This window comes from Strix aluco, chromosome 4, assembly GCF_031877795.1.
Source record: "Strix aluco isolate bStrAlu1 chromosome 4, bStrAlu1.hap1, whole genome shotgun sequence".
Lineage (NCBI taxonomy): Eukaryota > Metazoa > Chordata > Aves > Strigiformes > Strigidae > Strix > Strix aluco.
The window spans coordinates 112,162,009-112,184,633 of NC_133934.1; the positions used below are offsets into that span (position 1 = coordinate 112,162,009).

The window sequence follows — 22,625 nt, forward strand, 5'->3', positions numbered from 1 at the left end:
CTCAGCATGTTCCCTGCATACACGTTTATGAAACTGTATTTCACAACAAATCTGTTGCCAATAATCTATTTAAAATTCTAAGCCAAGACTTCAATTAATACAGGATAACATAAGCAGTTACAATGAAGATTTTTGTACCAGCAATACTGTAACTAAGAAATAACCATATACTGATTAGACAAATCCCTGTACTTTAAGTAGTATTTCTTCAAGCAAAGTACACATCATAGATTATTTTGTTGCTTGAGAAGTAACTGCACAATCACTGCATAAATCAAACACCTAGCTCAAATACGGAGGTAACGTATCTAAGAAAAGTAATTCCTCAGTATCAGTTCACTTGGAATTATCTACATAACTTGATTGAGTAGTATTACAATTTGCATAAAATATTATATAAGGATAAAATATGTTATTACAAACATGAATTAATTGTTGATATCTTAAAGAACAAAAAGGAAAGATGGCTTAAGAAAAATACACATCAACAAAAATCTTTGCCTCATCCAAATGCCTGTAAATCTCTAGGATTCAGATATTTGGTTAATGTTTTCTCGAAGGAAACATCTATTATTTTTAAAATGCTATTGTTATTTAAAAAGGCTTTATAGAGCCTTAAAAGTTGCTCAAATAAACTTCTGCTTATCTAAATAGGTATGTTTTGACATCATAAAGCCATCTTAAATATACTAAATCACTGATGGCAAATATTAGCTCACTATTAGTATAACAGTCCTTTTAGATCTTGAAGTAGAAAAAAGATCATTATTAATCAAGCTCATGGAAATCTGTAAATGACATGCTAAACACTATGATAAATCAAAGACATATGCAATCTAGCCAATACATTGAATATTTTTTCCAATTAACCATTAATCTATATTGATCTAAAGTTCATTGTATAAAGCACAGCACATTTTCCCCCCATAGGAACCTATGCACAAGAGCAATACAGAACTTTCAAGCTGCCATCTACTGCTTTTATGTGGTAACACAGAAGACAGTGCATGTGAGAAGGCAGTGACTGTAGGAAATGTATCTGATGGCAGTCAAGCATTGATAATCCTGATGACAGAGTTAAACCTGAAAAAGAAGCTGCTTCTGCACAGCAGTTGGTACATGGATCAAACAAACCTGAAAAGTTTCATCAAAACTCTGCTTGAAAAAGACATGAACTGTCCAAATTATGAATCCTGTAACAGGTACAGAGTGCTCAAAATGACACAGGTAAGAATAACATCAGGAAAAAAAAAAGAATTAAAAGAAAGATCAAGCATCTTCCTTTCTATTTCCACTGTATTCCCATACTCTCTCAAACTGTAAAAAATGGTTTTTCAACTCATTTCACCTGTGCAGCGTAACAGTCCATTAATTCGAGAATTCATTAAGTTCATTAAGTTCAAGAAGCAGAAGCTGGAGTACCTGGACTCACCTCAAATGTATGCACCCTCTCTTATGCTGCTTGGGATTTCAAACAGCATGTTTTAGACAACTGAAATTTTAAATTATATTGTGATCATTACGTACAATGCTACTGATAACTGGTTCATTACTCCTGCACTCCTTGTCAGGGCATGAACTCTTTTTAGCAGAGATGGTCTGTCTTCCACTATACGTATCTCGTAAAGTATCTAGTGTAGTCAGGTGTGATCCATGACTACAATTCCTAAGAAGTAGTATTATTCTTACAGAGGACCTTCCATATTATAATTACATATTCCTTTTAGGTTTTATTTTTATATCTTTTATAAGCTACTGCAGCTTCAAGATTTTATGAATTAACATTTATTTCATTACCTTGATGTGTTTTACGCCACAGCTGACGAGCTTGTTTGGCTGGTACAGATCCCAAGAAATATCAAATATCTGCATAAAAAAACCCAAGGATGTCAGCAGAGATGGCCCTTCTATTATAGGACAGTTAAAATGGTAAAAACTGGTAGCAAATTAACAGACAGTCCTTTTAATGGAACTATTGGAATGACTTTTTTAATCCCCTCATTCAATACTGAAATTGCAACGTATAGCTCATATTAGTTGTTTGGTTTTTTTCCTAATTACAACACATGATAAAACAACATTAAGGTTCATTTACAGACTAGAAAAATTTAACCAATTATTTGTATTTTGATTTCCCATAGGGGGATTAGTGTCTAGAAAGTGCATTAATTTTGTACTTCCCCCTACATACTTACAGTCTCAACAAACCATACTCAAATAAACGGTGAGTTACACGTTTCATTTTAGAAATAAATGTACATATCTTATATATCTTCACATATCAATACATATCCAAACTTTATGCAAATTCAATTTCTAAAACATAAAGTGTCTCTTGTTCAGACATAGCTCTAGTATTTATACACAGACATGGTTTAACAAACTAAAACTACCTTGACACTCAAATTCTGTAGTTATACTTACTCTGTCTGTATGACCAGGAGCCATTGATAACAATTTTCCTTTTCTCCAGTCCCATACACAAACTGTGTTTTTCGAATCCAAACCAACTGAGACCAAACGCTAAAAATGTCCAAATTAGATAAATAAATAAAAATAACTCAATCTATTAATGAAAGCTAGAGTCATAATTTTGAATGGTAACACATTCATAACATATTTGAGTTAGAAGCAATAGCTACATTTCGATATAGAAGAAAACTAAAGATACATCTTATGCCAAAGCTTCCATAGATGCATCTCTTCTTTATGTTCACGATGTCATAACTGAAGCAAGATCTTCTCGGATAACAACATATTTCTGATTTATGATGTTTAACATATATAATGACATATAGCACACATGTCTAGCAGCAGTCAGTAAACATTTGCAAAAAGGAATAACCTCACTGAAGGTAATAAGACTACACCTGTTTACCTTTAATTACATTAACTTGCAGAATTTAAGTATTTACAAGTTCAGAAGATAAAAAAAATTTTTCTTCGATCTTACTGGAAACAAACAAAATATTAAAAACAGTTAAAAGCTTTAGAAATCTTTTGCTTAATTCTTCAAAACATGTATGAGTAACTATTCCTTTCTGAATCCTTTCTCAAACCAAAATCCAGCAAGACCCCAAACATACAAATTTCATGACATCTTTAATATTCAGAAAGAGTCTGAAGCCAGTTAAACTGTAGAACTAGTAAGGACTAAAAGATTGTTCTGAGAAAATAAGGAAAAACAAGTGTTTGAGAGCTTCCTATGCTCTGCAGCCTGTCTTGTCTTCAACTGTGAAGATATTTTGCACAGATTTCTTGACACAAATCATTGATCATATTAGCCAAGAGTCCACTTTTAATGCATCTGTTAACCAGTCAAAATGTTATTTTTCCCTACAGAAATTCTCAACAGAAAGACTAACAGTATTAAAGATCAGATAAAAAGAAACTGAGTGATTTCGAGTTTTGTTTTTAAAGAAAATTAAGTCTTTTTGTTCAGGTTATGCATAAATTGTGACATTTTGAGAAATGAAAGCTTTGCAAATCTTTAGCACAAACTTTTTTCCACTGTTCAGCAGTTAATACTTACACACATTAAAGCAAATTTAGTTTCGATTTCTATGTAGATTATCAATGTGAGTTTGTAAAAGCAAAAGCAAACCTCAAACTTAAGTAAATTTTTTCCCAAAGACAGAAACCTACTCCAAATAACATCATTTCTTTACTGTCTGAAAAGATCCAAGATTATGAGAAGAAAAAGAAACAAGTTAAATACAATTGCTATCCATGCTCCCTATTTATTTATGCCAACTTCAATTTTTGAGACACCACAAAGTCCAATCTTTCGATTCCATCTTTGAAAACATTCTTGGAAGGAACATCAGTTTTAATTCCAGCTACACTTCCAAGCGGTTCAATTCCAGTCCTACTGCAGAATGAGAGGTGTAAATGCAGACTAGTTTTACAATTACTGCATACCCACCACAAAAAATTTGGGTGATGCCACTCCAGACATAAGCCAATACACTGACTTCTCAAAAAGGGAGATTAAATTATGTTCTCGGTTCTCCCAAGAACTAGAAAATCTTGTTACCAACCAGCACACCCCCACAGTGGAGCAGAGCTCAGAGAAGAGCAAAAACAACAGTGAGCTCAGGGAAGAATGTATCATAAAGCAAGCTGAACTTCTCTCAACACTGGGGAGACTGGAGGGTAACCTTGGTTTTAGATAACACAGCTTCACCAGTGAACTACCAGGCTCCCCAAGGCATTTAACAAAGGATAATAAGTAAATAATAAATAACGTCTTCCTGAGCTAGCCAGACCAGTTGGGAGCGGGGAGGAGAGTGTGTGTGTGGCATACCCCAACATGAAGTATAAAAACTGAACGATTAATAAAACAAACTTTGAAGAGGGCAATGGGCTTGACCTCACTTCAATCCACATATTCCTTCTCAGCGACTGGAGATGCCCAGCATCATGACAGTGATCATATATAGACCAGTAACAGGAACCACATTTTTATTGTGATTCACCTGTATACTGCAATTTCTTGTGCTGTGATTTCAGCATATTGCTGTAACACTCTACTAAATCAAAATCCCATATAACGCCAAATATATCAAGTATGTTTAATATCAAACATTAAACTAGCTAAAAGAACCTGGTCAGCGACTCTGACAAATTTGGATTTATAAGGATAGGCAAGATGTAAACTAACATATTTTGCAGATCTTTCTGAACTGGATTTGTGTTTTACTGTATTTCCGTATGGAGACAATTCTTGAGATGCAGATCTTGAAAAACCTATATCCAGCTTTCCTTTGAGACCTCAGATTTCTAATAAATGCAATGAAAAAGGTGATCACATGGAAATGCTGAGAAAGTGTACAACCTAAATTCTAACCATTTATGGCTTTAAACACAAGAATCAGTGCTGGGTACTCCTAGAACAAATCACAGATCTACATTCAACTCCCTCCAATACACACAGAGGATGCATAACTGCATTCTAAAAAAGAATGAGGGGACTTCAATCCTAATTAGATACATTCTGGCCTTAAATTATTAAGGGTGTTCAAGTGAGGAAGTGACGTGACAAGTTACACAGACAAAAGCATAGAGAAAAGATAGCACTGTCAAGCAGAAATGATGTTCTAGAAAGAAGCTGACTCTGAAAGTTGACTCCCTAAACAATGAGAAACCTAAATGATAAAATCTGTAGGTCATTCCAACAAATGCAAAACCTCCCTACAACAAGTACAGTATGTTTTAACAGAAACAAGTTATAGCTAGGCTTTCCTCTTATTTGTGGTTAGTAGAGCTCCATCTGATATTGTCTTAATAAGGACAGCAACTGGTCTCTGTAATACTACTGCTTTCTCAAGTGAGGATGTAAGTAACAGATACTGACCTTTTTAGCAAGTGAAAGGAACTGAGAATGTAGCTAAATCTGAGTATCACATTGCAAGGCTAAGCGGGAGGGAAACAAGTGCTGCATAAGACCAGGAGAGCACAACGGCAGAAAGGACTTCCATGGCCAATACCTCCTCAGCTGCTACCTAATGTATATTTTCCAATACATCAATCAAGAAAGCCTCTTTACTCACAGGAGAAAGTGTCTGGTAAAAATTATCTCCCTTACAGGTAGCAATTCTGAGAACCAATTTACTACTCAGATAATGTTTTAGAGTAACAAAATATAATCAAAAAAACCTTTTTCCTGACACTTAGATCCCAGATACGAGTCTAAACAATCAAAACATGGAGAGCCATCAATGCATGCAATGCATGACAGAGAAGGGAATACTGCCTGAAGACATTCGGAGTCCAAGATGAGTAACACAATGGGACTGCCATCACTTTCTGCACAAGACACACCCCTGCACAAGGGAGATCCACTATCTCCAAACATTTGGTGTTACCCTGAACTGTGGCCCACAGACCACAAGAATCTGCCTACCATCTCATCTTCACGCAAAACTTTTTTGAAGTTATGCTTTTCTTGACAAATGTGAATATTTGTCGGTCACTACTACTGCCAACTTTTTGCCTCAACTTGAGAATAAGCAGATAAAACCTGAATACTTCCTTAAAAAAAGAAAAAGCTACATAACAAGATTTCTGACAGATAAACAATTTATTTAAGTGTTTGAAAAAAGAATACTAATCACATACCTGACCATCTAAATCAAAAGCCAAGCAAGCTATACCATGTGTGTGAACATCTTTCAGAACAGATACAGTTTGCACAGTGTATGAGTCCCACACGCAGATGTATGGTTCTTTTCCAACTTGACCTGTTGCCACCAACACACGTTCAGGATGCAAAGCAAGGCTGCCAAAGAAAAAGATATAAAATATTTTTGCATGAAACTTTCACTTTTGCCTAGTAGGTTGCATTAATATTTTTCCTTAAAAATTATTTTACAATATTTTCCCATTGATAGTAGATATTAACAAGTCATTTTGTATCACGGATTCCACAATTACGGTAAAATTCCCATAATACAGTATACCCACCACCTTTCTTGGATGTGAACCTTCAAGCCTTCTCCAGTTAAGCTAACTGCAGAATAGTCATTAATCCTCTGTTCCAAAATACAGAGTTTATTAAATTAGGTCAGATTTTCATGCACTTAAAAAAAAAATAAAATCTATTTTCCCTTTCTTTCTATTTCTTGACATTTGAAAACACAAAGGATGGACAACAAAAGTTAGTGTTTAGCTATCTACACATCTATAATCAAGCTGAGAGATATGCATCTCCAGAAGTGCTTCATTCCACATATTATCTGACATCCTTTTTATGAGGATTGAATAGGCTTCTGAAGCTATCTCTCCACTGATCATACAGCAAGCCAAAGCATGACTAGCTTAGACTAGATGTTATAACTAGACTTCAGATGACTAAACTGAAGTGAGATGAAGATTATCTTAAATGTGTTAATTTTAATATAGAACAATTGGGAATAGTTGATTTTGAATAATTACTAACTTTTCACATTTCTAACATTGCAGAGATTTTCTTAGTTTGTATTTCAGAGACTTTCAAAGCGGATCATCACAACTGTTTTGTTAAATCTGGAACCAAGCTAGAAAGCATGCAAGTCAGCAAGATTTTTTTCTTTTTTTTTTATGCAAGCAAGCTGCAAGGGAGGACATGAGGTTTGAAGATTTGTATTGCATAATACAGAAAAGTAAGAACATATTCTAACAGAAACCCAAACAAGCTACTTGATGATATTCTACATGGACTAGGGCAGTCCAAAATTATGTGAGAAATACCACGTGTAATATCAGGAAGATAAAATTTCAAAAGTTGGCTATTTAATTTTGGTAAAAAAATCTCCTCCCATAAGTAATCATAGAGTAATGATCTTGAGAGACTGGTGGACAGAACCACTAACAATGTACACTAAATGTATTTATCTTCTCAGCCTCACTTGGAAAGGAGAAAGGTCGAGCACTTTGCAATGGTAAAATGATCTTAAACATGAACATAGATTTTGATAAATGAAGTTCAAAGGGTGGAGACAAGAAGAGTCTAGAAACATAGAAGAAATCCTCAGGGTAAAGCTAATCAGGAAGTGACCATAAAAAAAAGATCTAAATCAAAAGATGTATATTTTCTATATACAAAAAGAAGAAAACCGTGTTAGAATTTGCTTAATATTTCATGAAGTCATACTATACTACACGATACATTTTTCTTTTTTTTGTATTTTTAATACAGCATTTCAGTTGGTTGATACTGCTTAACAAATTCCACATGCACAACTCTGACAGGAACCTTTAACTTCAAACTTTCAAACGTAAAAAGACTCTGGACCTTCCAACCTTTCTACAGGAATTCGTCTTCTTTGTTACTCCACATTATCCTCAGCACCACGACCAAGCAACCAACATTTCCCCACTCTGCTTCTCTTCAATCCCAGAATTATTTCTCTGGTTCTTTCCCTCCTGCTTTATTTGACAGAGCAACTTCATAATTAAAAAACAATGTAGAAAGGAGCTGGTAGACAAAACTTACCACATTTCATTTCAGTTCTGCCACCTAATCCTGACTAACACCTGCACATCTCCCAGAGCACACACAGGCAGATAGCATACGCATGGGGAAAAATGAAAAGCATCTGGAGGAGGAGAAAATGCTGCATTCAAAATGATCTAATTTTTACGATGACACCACAGAGAGGTAAGACCACATGGGCAGTAAAGAAATTCAAGAGAAATGAAGTAAAAGGAATATGCGAAGTAAAAAGAATATGCAAGGGGGGGGAGAGAAGACTGAAACTAAGAAAAAAAGTAAAAACATAGCAGTCTTATGACTGATTCATGACCTCTTCAATCATGTACTTAGTTCTGCTATTAGTGCATTGTGGAGTTTCAGGAAAGTGAAAACTACCCCACAGCCCCAAGTTTGCAAAACACTCAGGCACCACCCTGACCACACACACAAAAGCATCCCTACGCCACACCTTACAAAACACTTTCCAGCAACCAAAAATTAGCTTAGCATGTTTTTAACTAAAGACCAGAAGCGACAAACACAACTCATTAGAGATGGAAGGGGCAGCAGTAAAGGCATTACCAAAGCCCAGGAAAACACTGTCTTATCCCAAGTGTGGCAATCAATTCCACTCGAAGTGTATTAGGTGAATACAGAGAACGTTTCCTTCCCTTCTAATTAATAAATGGCAAATAATAACTAATAGCAATATCATAGTATTCATTCTTTCTGTATCATGATATAAAATACTGACTTAAACAACTGAGCTCAAATTCTGCCTTGATATGGGATGATGCAGCATAAATTAAGATCCAAAGCCTGTATTTTAATCACAACAGAAAACACCATAGAATTACTGATGTCCTTCCCCTATCATTTCTGTCTCTACAGTAAATCGCTAACAACCTTTATAGACAGTCACTGGAAGTAGAAGAGAATAAATATACAGTAAATATTTTAAAACAGCAAGCTTTTTTTAAAAAATGCCAATATGCAGGGATTTCAGGGAAACTGAACAGCAGAGCTGTTGGCAGTAGCTGAAGAAATACTCACCTGAAAACACCTTCCCTCATCATTTCTTTCAGACCAAGGAGTGAAGGATAGGTTAAAGTACTACTTGCAAGTATTTTTATTTCACTGGCTCTCAGGACACATGGAAAAGGGAAGCATGGAAAGAGTCAAGGGACTTCTATTTCTATTACCAACACTAAAAAAAATGAACTGCCACACTTAAGTGATTTTCATTTGAACCATGAATGATATGAAGATGCTTTTCCTTAATATTGATGTTTTGGCTATTATTACACCCATGGGGCACCATGCTGAATTTCAGGTCTGAAATTATAAGTCCTGATCAGAACTCAAGGATTAGATTCCAGTTTTAAGCAATATGGAGGCCCTTTTCATTTCTTTCATTGGACTATGAGTGATTAAGCAATCCCTACAGGCGTAACAATCAATACAAAAATACAGTATCTTGGTCTAACCTCTAGAGTAAAAGCATTCATACAACTCACATATTCATGAACTTACTAAAACAGTCCTGAGCAATGCATTGTAAATAGCTTCTTAGTGCAGAAAGCAATGGGTGCCTGGAAATGGATAACCATAAACATTTGCTGTACAGGGACTATGTTGACTCACGGGCATGACGCAGTTAACAGAATCAAACAAGTATGAGTCGTTCTAGATACCCCTAAGATCTCCAAGACACCTCTACGGAGGTGTACAACTATTGGGATGGTATTTGAAGTAGTTGCTTACTATCCATCTAGTCAGCCCCTGAGGGCAGGCAGAAAAGCAGGAGTGTGGCTCTGCTCTTAAGACAGCTTCCAAATCTGCTGGTGTGGGCTCTGTGGACTTAAGTACACTAACTCCCTCACACAGATTTTCTTGCATTTTTTCTCCTAGGGAGAAGGAGATTGCTTAGTGGAATGAGAAGCTCTGCACTCTGAAGGAAAGAACTCATGTTTCTTTTACAGCTCTGGTAATGAAAGTTGAGATGACCTATCCAGGTTCGACTGCTGAAACTGTGCTTGCATCTAGCCCACACAGCTAGACTGTAAACTTCTGCCTGATTTCTCTCCTCTTCCTTGAAGGATGACTAAGCTGATGAATGAGATATCACTGCTTGTCCAAAAAAGGAAACAAATATTCCTAACGAGAAAAGTTCTTCAGGCCTTTTTGCTTGCCTCCAGCCTTTCTGACCTGAGCTTTTCAAGAACAGATAGATGTTAGACCTAACGCAGTGTCTTTGAAGATGCAGATATGAAGGAAAATGTCCAAAAGACAAATGGGACCATGAAACAAAGCAGGAATTCGGCTAACAAACTGCTAAGTCAAATTAATTTTGAAATTGGCTGTAAAATTTGATACTTTTCAGAAGAGTTCAGAAGTAGAAAACTCAATAAATCTGCTTGTCACTATTGCAACAAAACCAAACAGCTGGATCTGTAGAGAACTGAGACTTCCATTGATATCTCTAACCATCTTTTCCTAGATAGATAGTCAAAGAAGGCTGAAATACAGTATTACAATTTCAACAGTATACTGAAAAGAGGTATGTTTCTCAATTTAGCACATTCAAGCTCCTCTTTTATACTTCATATAGAAAAGGTTATTTCTCCCCTTTAGAGCAGCATGTAAGCATTTCCACCACTCTGACGAGATCCATGCACTGTACAATACCTATGCTAGATTAATGATACTAAATATTAATGGCAGCCTACAAAAAAAAAAAAAGTATAAGAACTGTCCATACTTTCTTTGGGATGAGACCAGAGACATGGACATGACCCTCCATTTGTGTGAGATTTGTGGTGGTATGGGATCCTGAAGGAGATTAGTCTACAATCGACTATTATAAAAGAAATTGCTATTTTTTCATCTTTACTTGGTTTGTGCTGAGCATTAACAGGCATTGATTAATACAGACAAGCTGCAGACAAGGACACAGTATTAAAGATGATGTTTCCTTAGCAACAATATTGGATGAAAATCCAAGAACATGTTCATGTGACTACTCCTGAGCTTCATAAAACTAGGGCACCAGTAAAAATGCATGAAGGAATACTGCAGTAAAATAACAGCATCTCAGATATCTATTCATTAAGAGTTAATTTCAAGTGTGAAATTGTTTCTATGAGTAAATACAGAAAAATATTTTCATTGTATGTTTACAGACATTTTACATATAGTTGTGGATATTTTCTTATTTGCTGCCATGTACCTGTATTTTCCCAGAAAGAATGACAGGAGAAACTACAAACCATTTCTGTCATACTATTTAAGTTGTTAAAGCAGGAAGAGCTGTAACAAGCAAACATCTCTCATCAAAATTTAGACAGATCAAGTCAGAGCACGCTTACTTCCCATAGACAAAACAAAGCAGTACTCATCTTAGAGCATCACTACTGGGTCTTCCATATAGCTACTGTCATAGCACCAATAATGTCAAATATAGCTTTCTGAAGATTCCTTAAATTGTATAAGCATCCAACTTCAAAGTAAAAGAATCTGAACTGGAGACAGAGAGGATGAACATAGATTATTCCCAGCTGCAGTTTACCTCATTACCATTCCATATTCTCCCCTATTGGATCTAAATGTTTTTAGATTAACAAGAAATGTTTATAAGCAACCTAGAGAATCCTAAAAATTTCTTTGGGCTCCCATGTGTTCCAAAAAGTCAGCAGGAGGGGGGAAAAAAAAAATAAAAAGACCAGATGAACTTCAAAGAGAAGGAAAGAGTGAGAGAATGAGTACAGTAACACTGATGTAAAGTTCCCAACTCATCAAGGATGAAAACTGAGGGAAAAGACTCTGGGAACTACAGGCCACTTTACACAGATGCCTATTTTTGCCTTCCATAGCCACGTCCTCCACTGCTGAGGAAGGGACTGGCTTAAGCTTTCTAGTAAAAAAGTTACCTTCTCTAGAAAAGAGATTAAAAATAATGACATTCCCATTCTTTTCAATATGAATGATTTTGCCAGTGCCAATAGGAGAACTCATGTTTTGACTGACCAGGGGGTGCTGGGTTTTGTTTCCAAATTCCACACGATATTGACACTTTCACGAACAGGTTTTCACTACCTGAGGTTTCTTTTCTAACATGCCCCTTGAAAAAGAAGGCAGCAAAATTACTTGCATGCTCCTAGAAAAAAAACTCTTCTCACAGAAAAGTCAGAAATATCATATACTCCAGAATGATTTGGAGACAAATTTGCTAAGACAGTCTCCTATTATCTTCTACTAGCTATTCATATGAAAGAAGCAATTCCAATTATAATAACTGGTGGTACAATAATGTGACATTAACTAAAGCCTGAAGGTAACCAAGGAATGGAATACCACCTAAAAAAAAAAATCTAACTTCCTTCTTTCCTCATGGGACAATGCAAGGACTTAAGACTCATTCTTTAAACAATTATTAAACTGTCAAACATAACGCCCCCTCCAGTACCAGCAATAAAAAAAAAAAATTAAAAAAGGAGGGGGGGAAAAAGGGGGGAAAAAAATACAGAAAAGCAAGATCTGCAGAAAGAAGAGGTACTGCAATCAGTTGTCAATAACTTGAGAGAGGCAGTCCAGCTACTCAGCTGTTTTGGGTTACTACATACAATGACCCAGAAGAGATCCCTTAACACTTCATCAAGCACTATTAAATGATTTGGTCAGGATCTGTCAGGCACAAAATTAGAAACCAGTTCTTCACTCCTGGATACAAGTGGTGAAGAGTATACAAACCTACAAAATGATCACAGATTAAAAAACTGAGGCAGGCTAAAATTAAAGCAGAAATACTGATTTCCCATTCTAACCAGTTTACAAGCTAAGAAACTACTTAATTAGCTTAAGTAAAGACCATCATGCTGTAGCCACTTAATTAGGTGGACACTGAGACAAGTATGCCTATAAAATGAGAACAGATTTAATTTCACATAAAGTTTGCAATGAAATACAGGCTAGAAAGGGAAACAGAATGACAAAAATCATCACTGTTATAATCACTCTCAATCTCATTTCAGTGCACAAAAACTCACTGCACTGTTTGTTGAATTCGAAACATACAGAATAAACAATTTAAGGTCAAAGAAGCATTTGCTCCAAATCTTGTAGCCAGGAAAATTTTAAAAATTTCTTTCCAGAAAAGGATTATTTTGGATGCTTGTTAACTTGCTTGAGGTACAAAATTTTCTTGTTTCTAAATCTTTCACTATCATGGTCAAACACTTCCAACAACCCTTCATCCAGTCATTACTGTTTGCTGCTTCTCCATAAGAGACTGGCAACAGTTTTAACTACTCATCTTCCCTCTGTTATTTTTGAGATTTATACTAGATCTTCTAGTATTACATAGAAAAAAAATAATCACAGATTGTACCTTTTTCTTTCATATATCTGAATAAGTATATTAAACAGCAATTCAGTCTTCTCTCCCATGGGAAATATTATGAAAAACTTATCTGAATATTCAAGAGTGGAGTCACAGAATAATTAGTGACAACTTTTGAAAGGTGGTTCTTTTATACAGAAAGGTCACACTGATAAAATTAGCAGTTGGCTTAAAATAAGGAATGGTGGGAAGAAGGCAGTGGCAGAGCTGCTAACGAAATAAGCTGAGATAAGCACAATATTCTGTGCTTCAATGGACTGTATTTCATTACCAACCAAAGCAGGTTTAAAGCAGAAGAAAGCACTAAGACAATCTTTATCTTGCCAACCCTGGAGACTGCAGATCAACTAGATTTCTTCCCAAGCTCTTTGAGAACACCAGGCATATGTGTGTTCTGCAGGTGTTAGCCAGAGGTGTCTTCCTACAGAAAAGGAAAGCCAAGAACATCTATAACACTTGTCTCAAATTTACCATCCCAGCATCTAACTTCATGCCCAGAAAGGTGAAATGAGCCAGGACATAACTTAAAGCTGGGACAACATATGAACCATTGTTTAGAAAAACTATAAAAATGTGATGGAGGCCACAGAACATAAGTATTCCCATAGAAGACTGTCTGCTAAAACAAACAAAACCCCACATGTACCAGAAGCATAAACAAAACAGGAAAGAAGCATGGGAAAATGCAGTAATACTAAACGGACTCCAAGGTCAATGTGTATCAGGTGGGCAATGAAAGCTGTTGCACATGCGGGCTCACAAACTTAATTACTAAAAAACACTAAAAGGAGAAAATGGATAAAGAGCATTCATGAGCAACACTTTCAAGAAAATACAGCTCTTGTGTTCTAAAATTCTGTTTATTTCAAGAATATTGATCCAGTTCATTATTCCCAACAAGGTAATGTATACTCATTATCACAAGCATTTGCTGTAACCTGCAAAAGACAAAAATCACAATTATTTATAAATTCATTTATTACTGAAGAATGTTCCAAATGCTATTCATTTTTATGGTATTAATTTCTATGGTAGAACAAATGGCAATTGACAAAGCAATAAATAAAGGGACCTGTAACAAAAAAATCCCAATATTTTCTGAAGTGTAACCTCGATCTAAAAACCACCGAACCAAACATTTACCAGTTCTTCAAATTTTCCTGTTATTTCCCTAGGCACTCTGGAAGACTAATTTAGCTTAAAATGTCACACTCACAACAATAAACTTTGAGGCAATTTCCAAATGCTGTCAGATTCTTGTCTTGATCTAAGATAAAGCATCATTCACCTTGCTTGCTCTTGTACAGGGATTATAAACAGGGAACGAGGATTAACACAATTCTAAAAGTCAGGAGAAGGTTTGTAACTGTTGTCAGCTACCCAAAACATAGAATTAATCCACTCATTCTGCATGCATGCTGTCTTGATAAAATGGAGACATCTCGCCACCACTCACCTTAAATGACTAAAATACATAAATATTTTTAAGTGACTTCTACTCTTAAGTACGTTTGGGGTTTTTTTCCCAATTGTATTTATATATAATATTTGCATGCACCTATATCACAGCATGACATTTTCAGCAGCTTTATTATTATAGTAAGTTACCCTATAATTCAGAAAATTGAAGGGTTACTGTTATTTTTAACATTATCTACAACTAGATTTAGCACAAGAAGTGCACCACATAACTAGAAAGAAGCAAAGCAGTAAAACAATTATTTTCCATCTAGTCTTTTAGAAAATTGTTATAAAACTCTGTCTTATCTACAAATTTCATTCTCCAATTCTGGTAAAGAAAAAAATACAATACATAATCAGGAGTGAAAAGTGTGAGCTACAGGTGAGAACACAATGATTTTGCTATAACTATGAGCACTTTATAAACGTTTTCAGCTTGGACACATTTGCTTTATTATTATCTGGTTCTTTGTCTCAGTTTGGTTTCTCTTCTGTTAAGTTGAATTCTTCACCTGAATCAAGCATTTTATTTACATAAAAATTGATGTCAAATATCTAATCAATATACCTTGTATGAAGCCAAAGGAAGTTTAAATTGTATGAAGCCAAAGAAAGTTTAAATTGTAATACATCCTATAGTCAACACAATCTAAAAGGCAAATGAAAAATTTCCCTGCACGTCATCTGTCACAGATCTGGCTAAACCATCAGTGGAAATACCACCTGTGGTACCTACAGAGCTGATCACTTTGTTCAAAATGACATTATTCTCTCCAAAAGTTACAGCACTCCTTGGACACACTTCTCTCAACTCTTGAATTCAAACCCCCAAGAAACATCCACTCTAAGTCACAGCAATCCTTGTGAAGAGGAAAGTTCAAATCTAAACAGAATGCCAGGGTCTGCTCAGGTGTCCTCCTGTGCCAGCCACAAATCCTACCCACTATTCCCTGATTAGGTTCTAAAAGGATGCATAGGTGAGGATTTTCTGAAAACAGGGTCCCAGTTCTGAGACTGGATATGTATCCCAGCAGTTTGTTAGCCAAATCAAATGCATAGAAATCTCTTGGAACTAATCTAAGGTATATGTTTAAGATTCTTACATTTCCACATACCTATCTTAAAACCTAGTAGTTCTGTTTATATTTGGAGAGTCTAAAGTAAAAAAATTCCTGTGAGCAAACTGGCTTACCTCAGCTCAGAGAAAGAGACATTTCAATTCATAGCTCAGGAGGAGTTACTACTCCCATTGTATGAATCCATTGCTTTTCCGCATGGGCACATCATTCTGATGCAAAACAATGCTAATCCACAGACAATACCAAGACACTGCCAAAGAAGTGAGCCCCCAAAAATATTTCTCAAAGACGATCCCATGAATATTTAAGCAATAAGAAGTTGGACATCACTATTAGGATGGGAGTTAAAGGACTTTTTTTGGCTAAAATGAGAGGAAGTAATGCCTGGTTTTAAACCAAAAGAATCAGACTGATCTGGGCATACAGATACAGGTCTTGATTCATCCTGTCTACAGGCCAAAGCAACAGGCCCTATAAAGAAAACTGCTGAAAAAGCTTGGAAGATCAAGCAGTGACATGAAATTAGAAAACTGTAAAAAGCAGCTGCAAAGATTGTCCACTGTATCTGCTGAAGTAGTATCTGAATATTCAGGGTTTTCACAGAAGGATAAGCATCAGGCACCATCTTACAGATCCTATTCAGAAGAAGTGTACCAGGAAGTCACTCAACAGTAATGAGGATTCCCAGTTAAAGGAAAAACTTTTTCAACTAGGCTGAGGAAAGTTATTCTGAAGAAGAGATGTAATATTTCTCTAGAGATTTAATAATATTGATATCCTCTAGCAGCTAGGTAAAACAATGAGAAAAACTGTTTTTCTAACAAAAATGGTCACAGAAAGACTTCTTGCTCTAAATGAAGCGCAGAAGTGGAATATTTCACATATTGCCAAAATAATAGGTATGTCAGGATGGGTCCTTCAAAAGAGATATTTTCTACATATTCACAGGCTGACGAAGATGTCTCCCAGAGTGATTTCCCTCAACTCAGCTATCAGCTACCAACGAATATCAAAGTTTGTCCTCTTTCTGACTAATGCTGACATCACTTTTGCCGCTTTCATGACCAAAACTGAAGCTGAAAGACAAAAACTTGAAATGAAAGTAAAGGTGATCAACACCAAAAATGGTCCATGGATTTGTTATCAGATGGTGCACACACTGGAATTCTTTGTGGTTTCTATCTTTTGCAATATATAACTGATAGGTATCATAAGACCATCTTAAAAATTCAACCATATCTTTTGCTATCAAGAGTTAAGGCAATCTTGGCTGATTCAGACCTTTTTTGTGCAAATCAAGAACTGCATTTTGAAGTCTATTACCATTGTAATATCTACAACAGCAATACAAATAATGATATTGGTTATTTCTTGTAGAAATGAAAGTCTTTTGCTGCCACTGGAGTAACGAGAGTAATCTGCGCCCTAATGCAAGTAATTTTATATGGATCTATAACATTCTGTAAGGTGCTTCATTGATGCACCTGGGGAAATTCATACCACACCAGATGGCACTCACACCAGAACCTCACTGCGTAGAAAATCCTGACTATATGTATTTTGAAGAAAACATTCAACAGCATCTAGGTTAAACATTCAACTGAATTATTAAGATGGCAAGGTGAACTTTCACACTCTGACACATAAGTTCAAGGAATATTATAACTTTACTTCGCTTTTCAAGTTTTTCAAGTGCTCAGTAACTTTGTCTACCATGTGAAAATACCAAAAGCAACAGATTATTCCAAGTCAAATAAATATATTGTGAATAAACCAATTTCCTTGGTAATACTATAAAAGCATTTTGATTCTAAGTGTATCTTAAATCTAAATTTTAAATTGAGCATGACTGATCCTCATCAGTCCAGATTAGACAGCTTTGCCACTTTTATGAGTAATAATTTTTTCTTTTGAAGTCCCTGATGCTAGATGAAAGTGCTGTCCCAAATCATAAAGGTAACTCCGAAAGCGATACAATAATATTTTGAAAAACTGGGTAAACTACATTTCTAAGTAAAAAACCCCTTGAAATATTACAAAATGTAAAACTAAATTCTCCAGCTTTTTTAGCTTTATGTCAGCATCGGCTTACAACTTTAAAAACCCAAAACTGTAGATGACAAAACTAGAAATAACTTTTTGTAATTTTTGTTGTTTGAGGGAGGTTTGTAATTATTTCAGGTTTTGTTTCAAGCCATGGATGCCTTTTAAAAAGCCAACAGTGCTTGTGTTAATAATTACAGTAAAATCTAAACTCATTTTTTGATACGTCAGACAGAACTAGCATACTATGTTTTTCAATCTAAAACACATGGGGGTGGAAATCAAGTCTTAAATAATTAACTTTTAAACCTGATGTTTATTTTATGTCTTAACTGAAACTTTAAATTTAGCATTAAAAAAAACACAAACATTTGACTTCATATAAACCCTTCACAAGAATTATTTTATTCAAACATGCTAAACTACTATCACTATCATAACATTGTAAACACCATAATAAGTTAACTTCATAATGCTGTTAAAAATCAGCCAGAAACATAATCTACTTTCTTACTTATACCAAGAGGATGACTAACAAATGAAAACATCGAAAATGTAGGTAAGCAGAAAAACACAGTTGCTTTGACTGCACTTTGGAAAAGTTAAAAGATTAGGGCAGATCTCAAAATTCTGCAGAAAATACTTTAAAATTTTTAATGATCAAAGATTATTAAGCCTTTGGTTATATTTCCTGTTCTTCTCTGACGTTGTCCTAGAGCTCATGTTGGCTCTCTTTCTCAGAACTAATGCAACAACTACCAAATCAAGAAAAGCATTTTGTACAGCACCAAGATGTTTTCTTATTTAAGTATTGACCTGATCTGACCCTGCCTGTGAGTGCTGACAGACTCATCAGAAGGTGATGTGACTGCTGGCTATGAAAAGCATGATGCATGAAGGCAAGCTCGTAAGCCTCTAGCTCCTTGCTGTGTCCATCTACTTTAATCAACTTCTGGTATGTTTCATACATTCAGTTCTGGTTGGGTATTTTTGGTATTTCTATTCATGCAGTTTTAATTAGGAAAAATAAAGTTTTCAATGGTATGCAGGCATATTAAAAAACAGGCACACTCTTGTCCCATTTCAAAACTGAATCCAGGAAATATTTTATTCTGTATTCCTAAAATATTTTCATTTTAATCAAATGAAATGCAAGCAAAAGGTATTCTAAAAAGGCCACACACAAAGCTCTCAGTAAAAAAAAAAAACAAAACAAAACAAAAAACACTTTGTAATGAAGATTCAACAATAAATCTCTCAAAGAACATCTTCCAGACTGGTACAACACATGTTCCAGAACACGTGTTCTAGAACTAACTACCCAGAAAACTTTTTTTTTTCCTCAAGGAAAAAGAAGATTATTCTCTCTCATCTCTCCCTCTGATCTGTTTAAGAGATGAACACAAATCTTCCCTCCAGACTTTTGCACATTCGACAATTTTAGATCACTTAACGTGAAAAACTGGACAGAGCTTAACTTGGACTTTGTCCTTGTGAACCATGGCATAAAATGATGTGGTCAGCAGAGTAATTATCTCACTCCTTGCCCTAGCAATTACTTCTGCTGGAAGAAATACCATTTTGGCAGATAGTCAAAAAGATACTTGAGCCAGAGGCTCATAGGAGGACTGATTCGTTTATTTGTGACGTAATTTAGGTCCCATTAAGTTATGAGTTCTTTAATGGAGGGAAATATTCTGATTGTGCCCTTAAAGAACACCTGAAGATGACAAAGTGAGAGTAGATGAATTTATCTTTAGTATAAACAAAACAAACATGACACCATATAAGCGTAAGAATAACCTAAGGAAAAGACTTGATTTTTAAGTTGCTAATCTAAACCTCCTGGAAAAATAAAACAACCAGTCCCTCAAAATATTGTATTCAGAAAAGGAAGATGCCTTATTCACAAAGGAGTACATAAGCTTGGTGAATTAATCTATTCAAGTGATTTGGGTTGCTATGATAAACCTCTTGGAATGGTACACATTACATGACTTCAGCATTATACTGTTTTCATCCTTTGAAGCAAGAACACTGTTTCCTCATCAAGTGCAAATGGAGAATGAACCCCAGTTGTCAAGTTTGAGCAGGGACACACCAGCACACACTCCAAAGCCTGCTGCTCTCTGTAGAAAACAAACTATTAAAGCTATTAGGTTTCACAGTAAACATTCCATTGCACATCAAAAAACCAAAATCTATTCTCAATGTCTACTTTTCTTCAAGAAAAATAATTTCAAAAATAATTTCCTTAACTACAAACTTACACAAAATTATTTTTATTTGAATTTGCATGTCAGAAGAACATCATAAATGGATGTTTGTAGTCAAAATCATGAAGCTTTGGAACCGAACTTCCAATTCTGGAAGCCCCCAACTGTTCAGCTTGGGGGTTCAATTTTGATTTTTGATTTGAAAGTCACTTGACCTGTCACTGGGCACCAATGAAAAGAGCCTGACTCGATCTTCTTTACACTTTCTCTTCAGGTATTTATATAAATTGATAAGATCCCCTCTGAGCCTTCTCTTCACTAGGCTAAATGGTCCCAGCTCTCTCAGCCTTTCCTCAGGAGAGATGGTCCAGTTCCTTAATCATCTTCACTGGACTTTCTCTAGTAGCACCATATGTCTCTTGCACTGCGGAGCCCAGAACTGGACACAGTACTCCAGGTGTGGCCTCACCAATGCTGAGTAGAGGGGAAGGATTCCTACCAAAGACTTTCTTTGGGACTTAAGAACAACGACTGGTTTCCCAGAACTATCCATAATAATAATCCAGAATGTATGCACCTTGTAGGTTTCCTAAATATTATACAAGCGACATTCCGAGGTGTTTCTATGCATGACCAATTTCACATTCGAGGTGCAACTGTAAGATGGATTTCACTCCTGTTTTCCTCCAGTGAAGTTATTAGAGGATCTGAAGGGGGGTGACTGGCCTTCTTCAAAGGCTATAATTGTTGAAATAATTTGGGAGATTACATTTCTGCAAATAACAGAGTTCTTTTCTAGAAAAAAAGTATCTGGACTGCATCAAATTCAAGGGCATACAAAGAATTCCTCACTAGAACATGCTGAAGCTTGTTTTTACTCTATCACATTAGTAATTCAAAAGATGAAAGAGGTTGCACATGTAATGGATAATTAAGACTCTTCATGTGCCAACTGTGGTATTCATTCAGTTATATTCCCTGGAATCCAAAATACACAACTGATCATGGAATTCCTGGTGAAAATTCATAGATCTGCTGCCAATCAATTGATGGAATTACATCTGATAAAATTTTGTAGCTGTACATAATATCTGTTGCTTAACATTTGTGCTTGATTCTCATTTGGGGTTAGGTTAGAAACATACACCATTTATTCCAGACATGAAGACAACAATAAACCTGCTAGCAGATACCCTAACTTTTAACTATTTCAATTATTTGTTGAGATTTTTGAGAACTAGGATGGATCTTAGAGTGTCAGTCTACTGAAGGAATAGAAAAGATGGAAATAATTTCCCTCTACATTCTTGTGAAATCTTCTGTTTGCCTCTTTTTCTGAGGAAAGATATTCTATTCTTTCATAAGGTTTTCTCGTGACATGGATCTAATGAAAAGGGAACAAAGCGGGATACAACGAGGTGGAAGAAATACACAGCATCTTTACAGAAAAAGTCCAACAGCTAGTCATCCAAGTCATAACAATGCAAAGTTAACAGAAAGAGAGGATGAGGAAAAGACCAGAGTCGTCATTCAGAACTCGGATGTGACTAATCACTGCACTGCTAGAATTTCTGCTTGCAAACCATAGCTGACAGCCACACAGAGGAAGCCTGGACCTGCCTCCTAGACAGCATTATCTAGTTGCAGTCTTAGAAAGCAGCTAACAGAGTCCAACAATTTCTTAGATGCTGACGGTTAGACTAATGCTGAGGGTACAACAACAGGTAAAAGAATCTCCTTCACACAGAGTTGGTGGACAGCACCAACATCAGGGAGCAGACACGATTTTAGTGATTTCGATTTTCACTAGAACCTCAGAAATGTTGACACTAGGAAGAAACAGTTTATTTTGCCTTGGAATACAGGAGCAAGATCACAGAATCTCAGGCAGGACAATCTCTTGTAGATTGAGCCAAATTCTTAAATAAAGTGTCCAGAAAGACCACAGTTCAGAGCAGCCAGAGTTTTGGCTGCCTCTTTTTGTTCCTTGGGAAACAAAGTCCAAGATGATTCCTACAGAGTTCACAGCAACAAGTAAGAAAAATTGACTTAACAGAAGCTGCAATTTAGACAAGTAAACTATTTTGCTGAAAAGAGCCAAATCCTATCTCTGTCACAATACAGAGAAATGTTTTGTCATTCTTTCTACCTGTCTTGCACATACCTCTCTGCTTTATGAAGTATGCAATTTACCTCTCTACAGTCTTGGATACAGAGGGGCATGAAGCAGGAAAGAACCAGATGTTTTCAACCAAACTAAAGGCAGCACCAGTTTCTTTCTCCTCTGTCTTTGTAGCAGGGGATCTGTTAGTTTCTGGTACTAGAACTCCTAACAGTAAAGAATTTTAATGTTTTCTAAATAATTTTTTTAATTAAATTTGCTCTAAAAACAGAACTCTGCATGAGTCCTAGGGCAGGCAATACATGATTCCTTTCCCCCAACTTAGCCCAAGACACAGAAAAATACACAGATT

At 35.7% G+C, this 22,625-nt stretch overlaps 1 protein-coding gene across 2 annotated transcripts in view; it reads right to left on the reverse strand.

Annotated features, from left to right (window-relative positions):
* EML5 (EMAP like 5) overlaps positions 1-22,625 on the reverse strand; it is a 123,658-nt gene that overhangs the window by 96,004 nt on the left and 5,029 nt on the right. For both annotated transcript variants that reach the window (XM_074824898.1, XM_074824897.1), the window contains exons 2-4: positions 6,121-6,280; positions 2,425-2,523; positions 1,798-1,866 (exon numbers count right to left, since the gene is read on the reverse strand). In XM_074824898.1, coding sequence (XP_074680999.1) covers positions 1,798-1,866; positions 2,425-2,523; positions 6,121-6,280 — 328 coding nt within the window. The remainder of the gene's footprint in view (positions 1-1,797; positions 1,867-2,424; positions 2,524-6,120; positions 6,281-22,625) is intronic.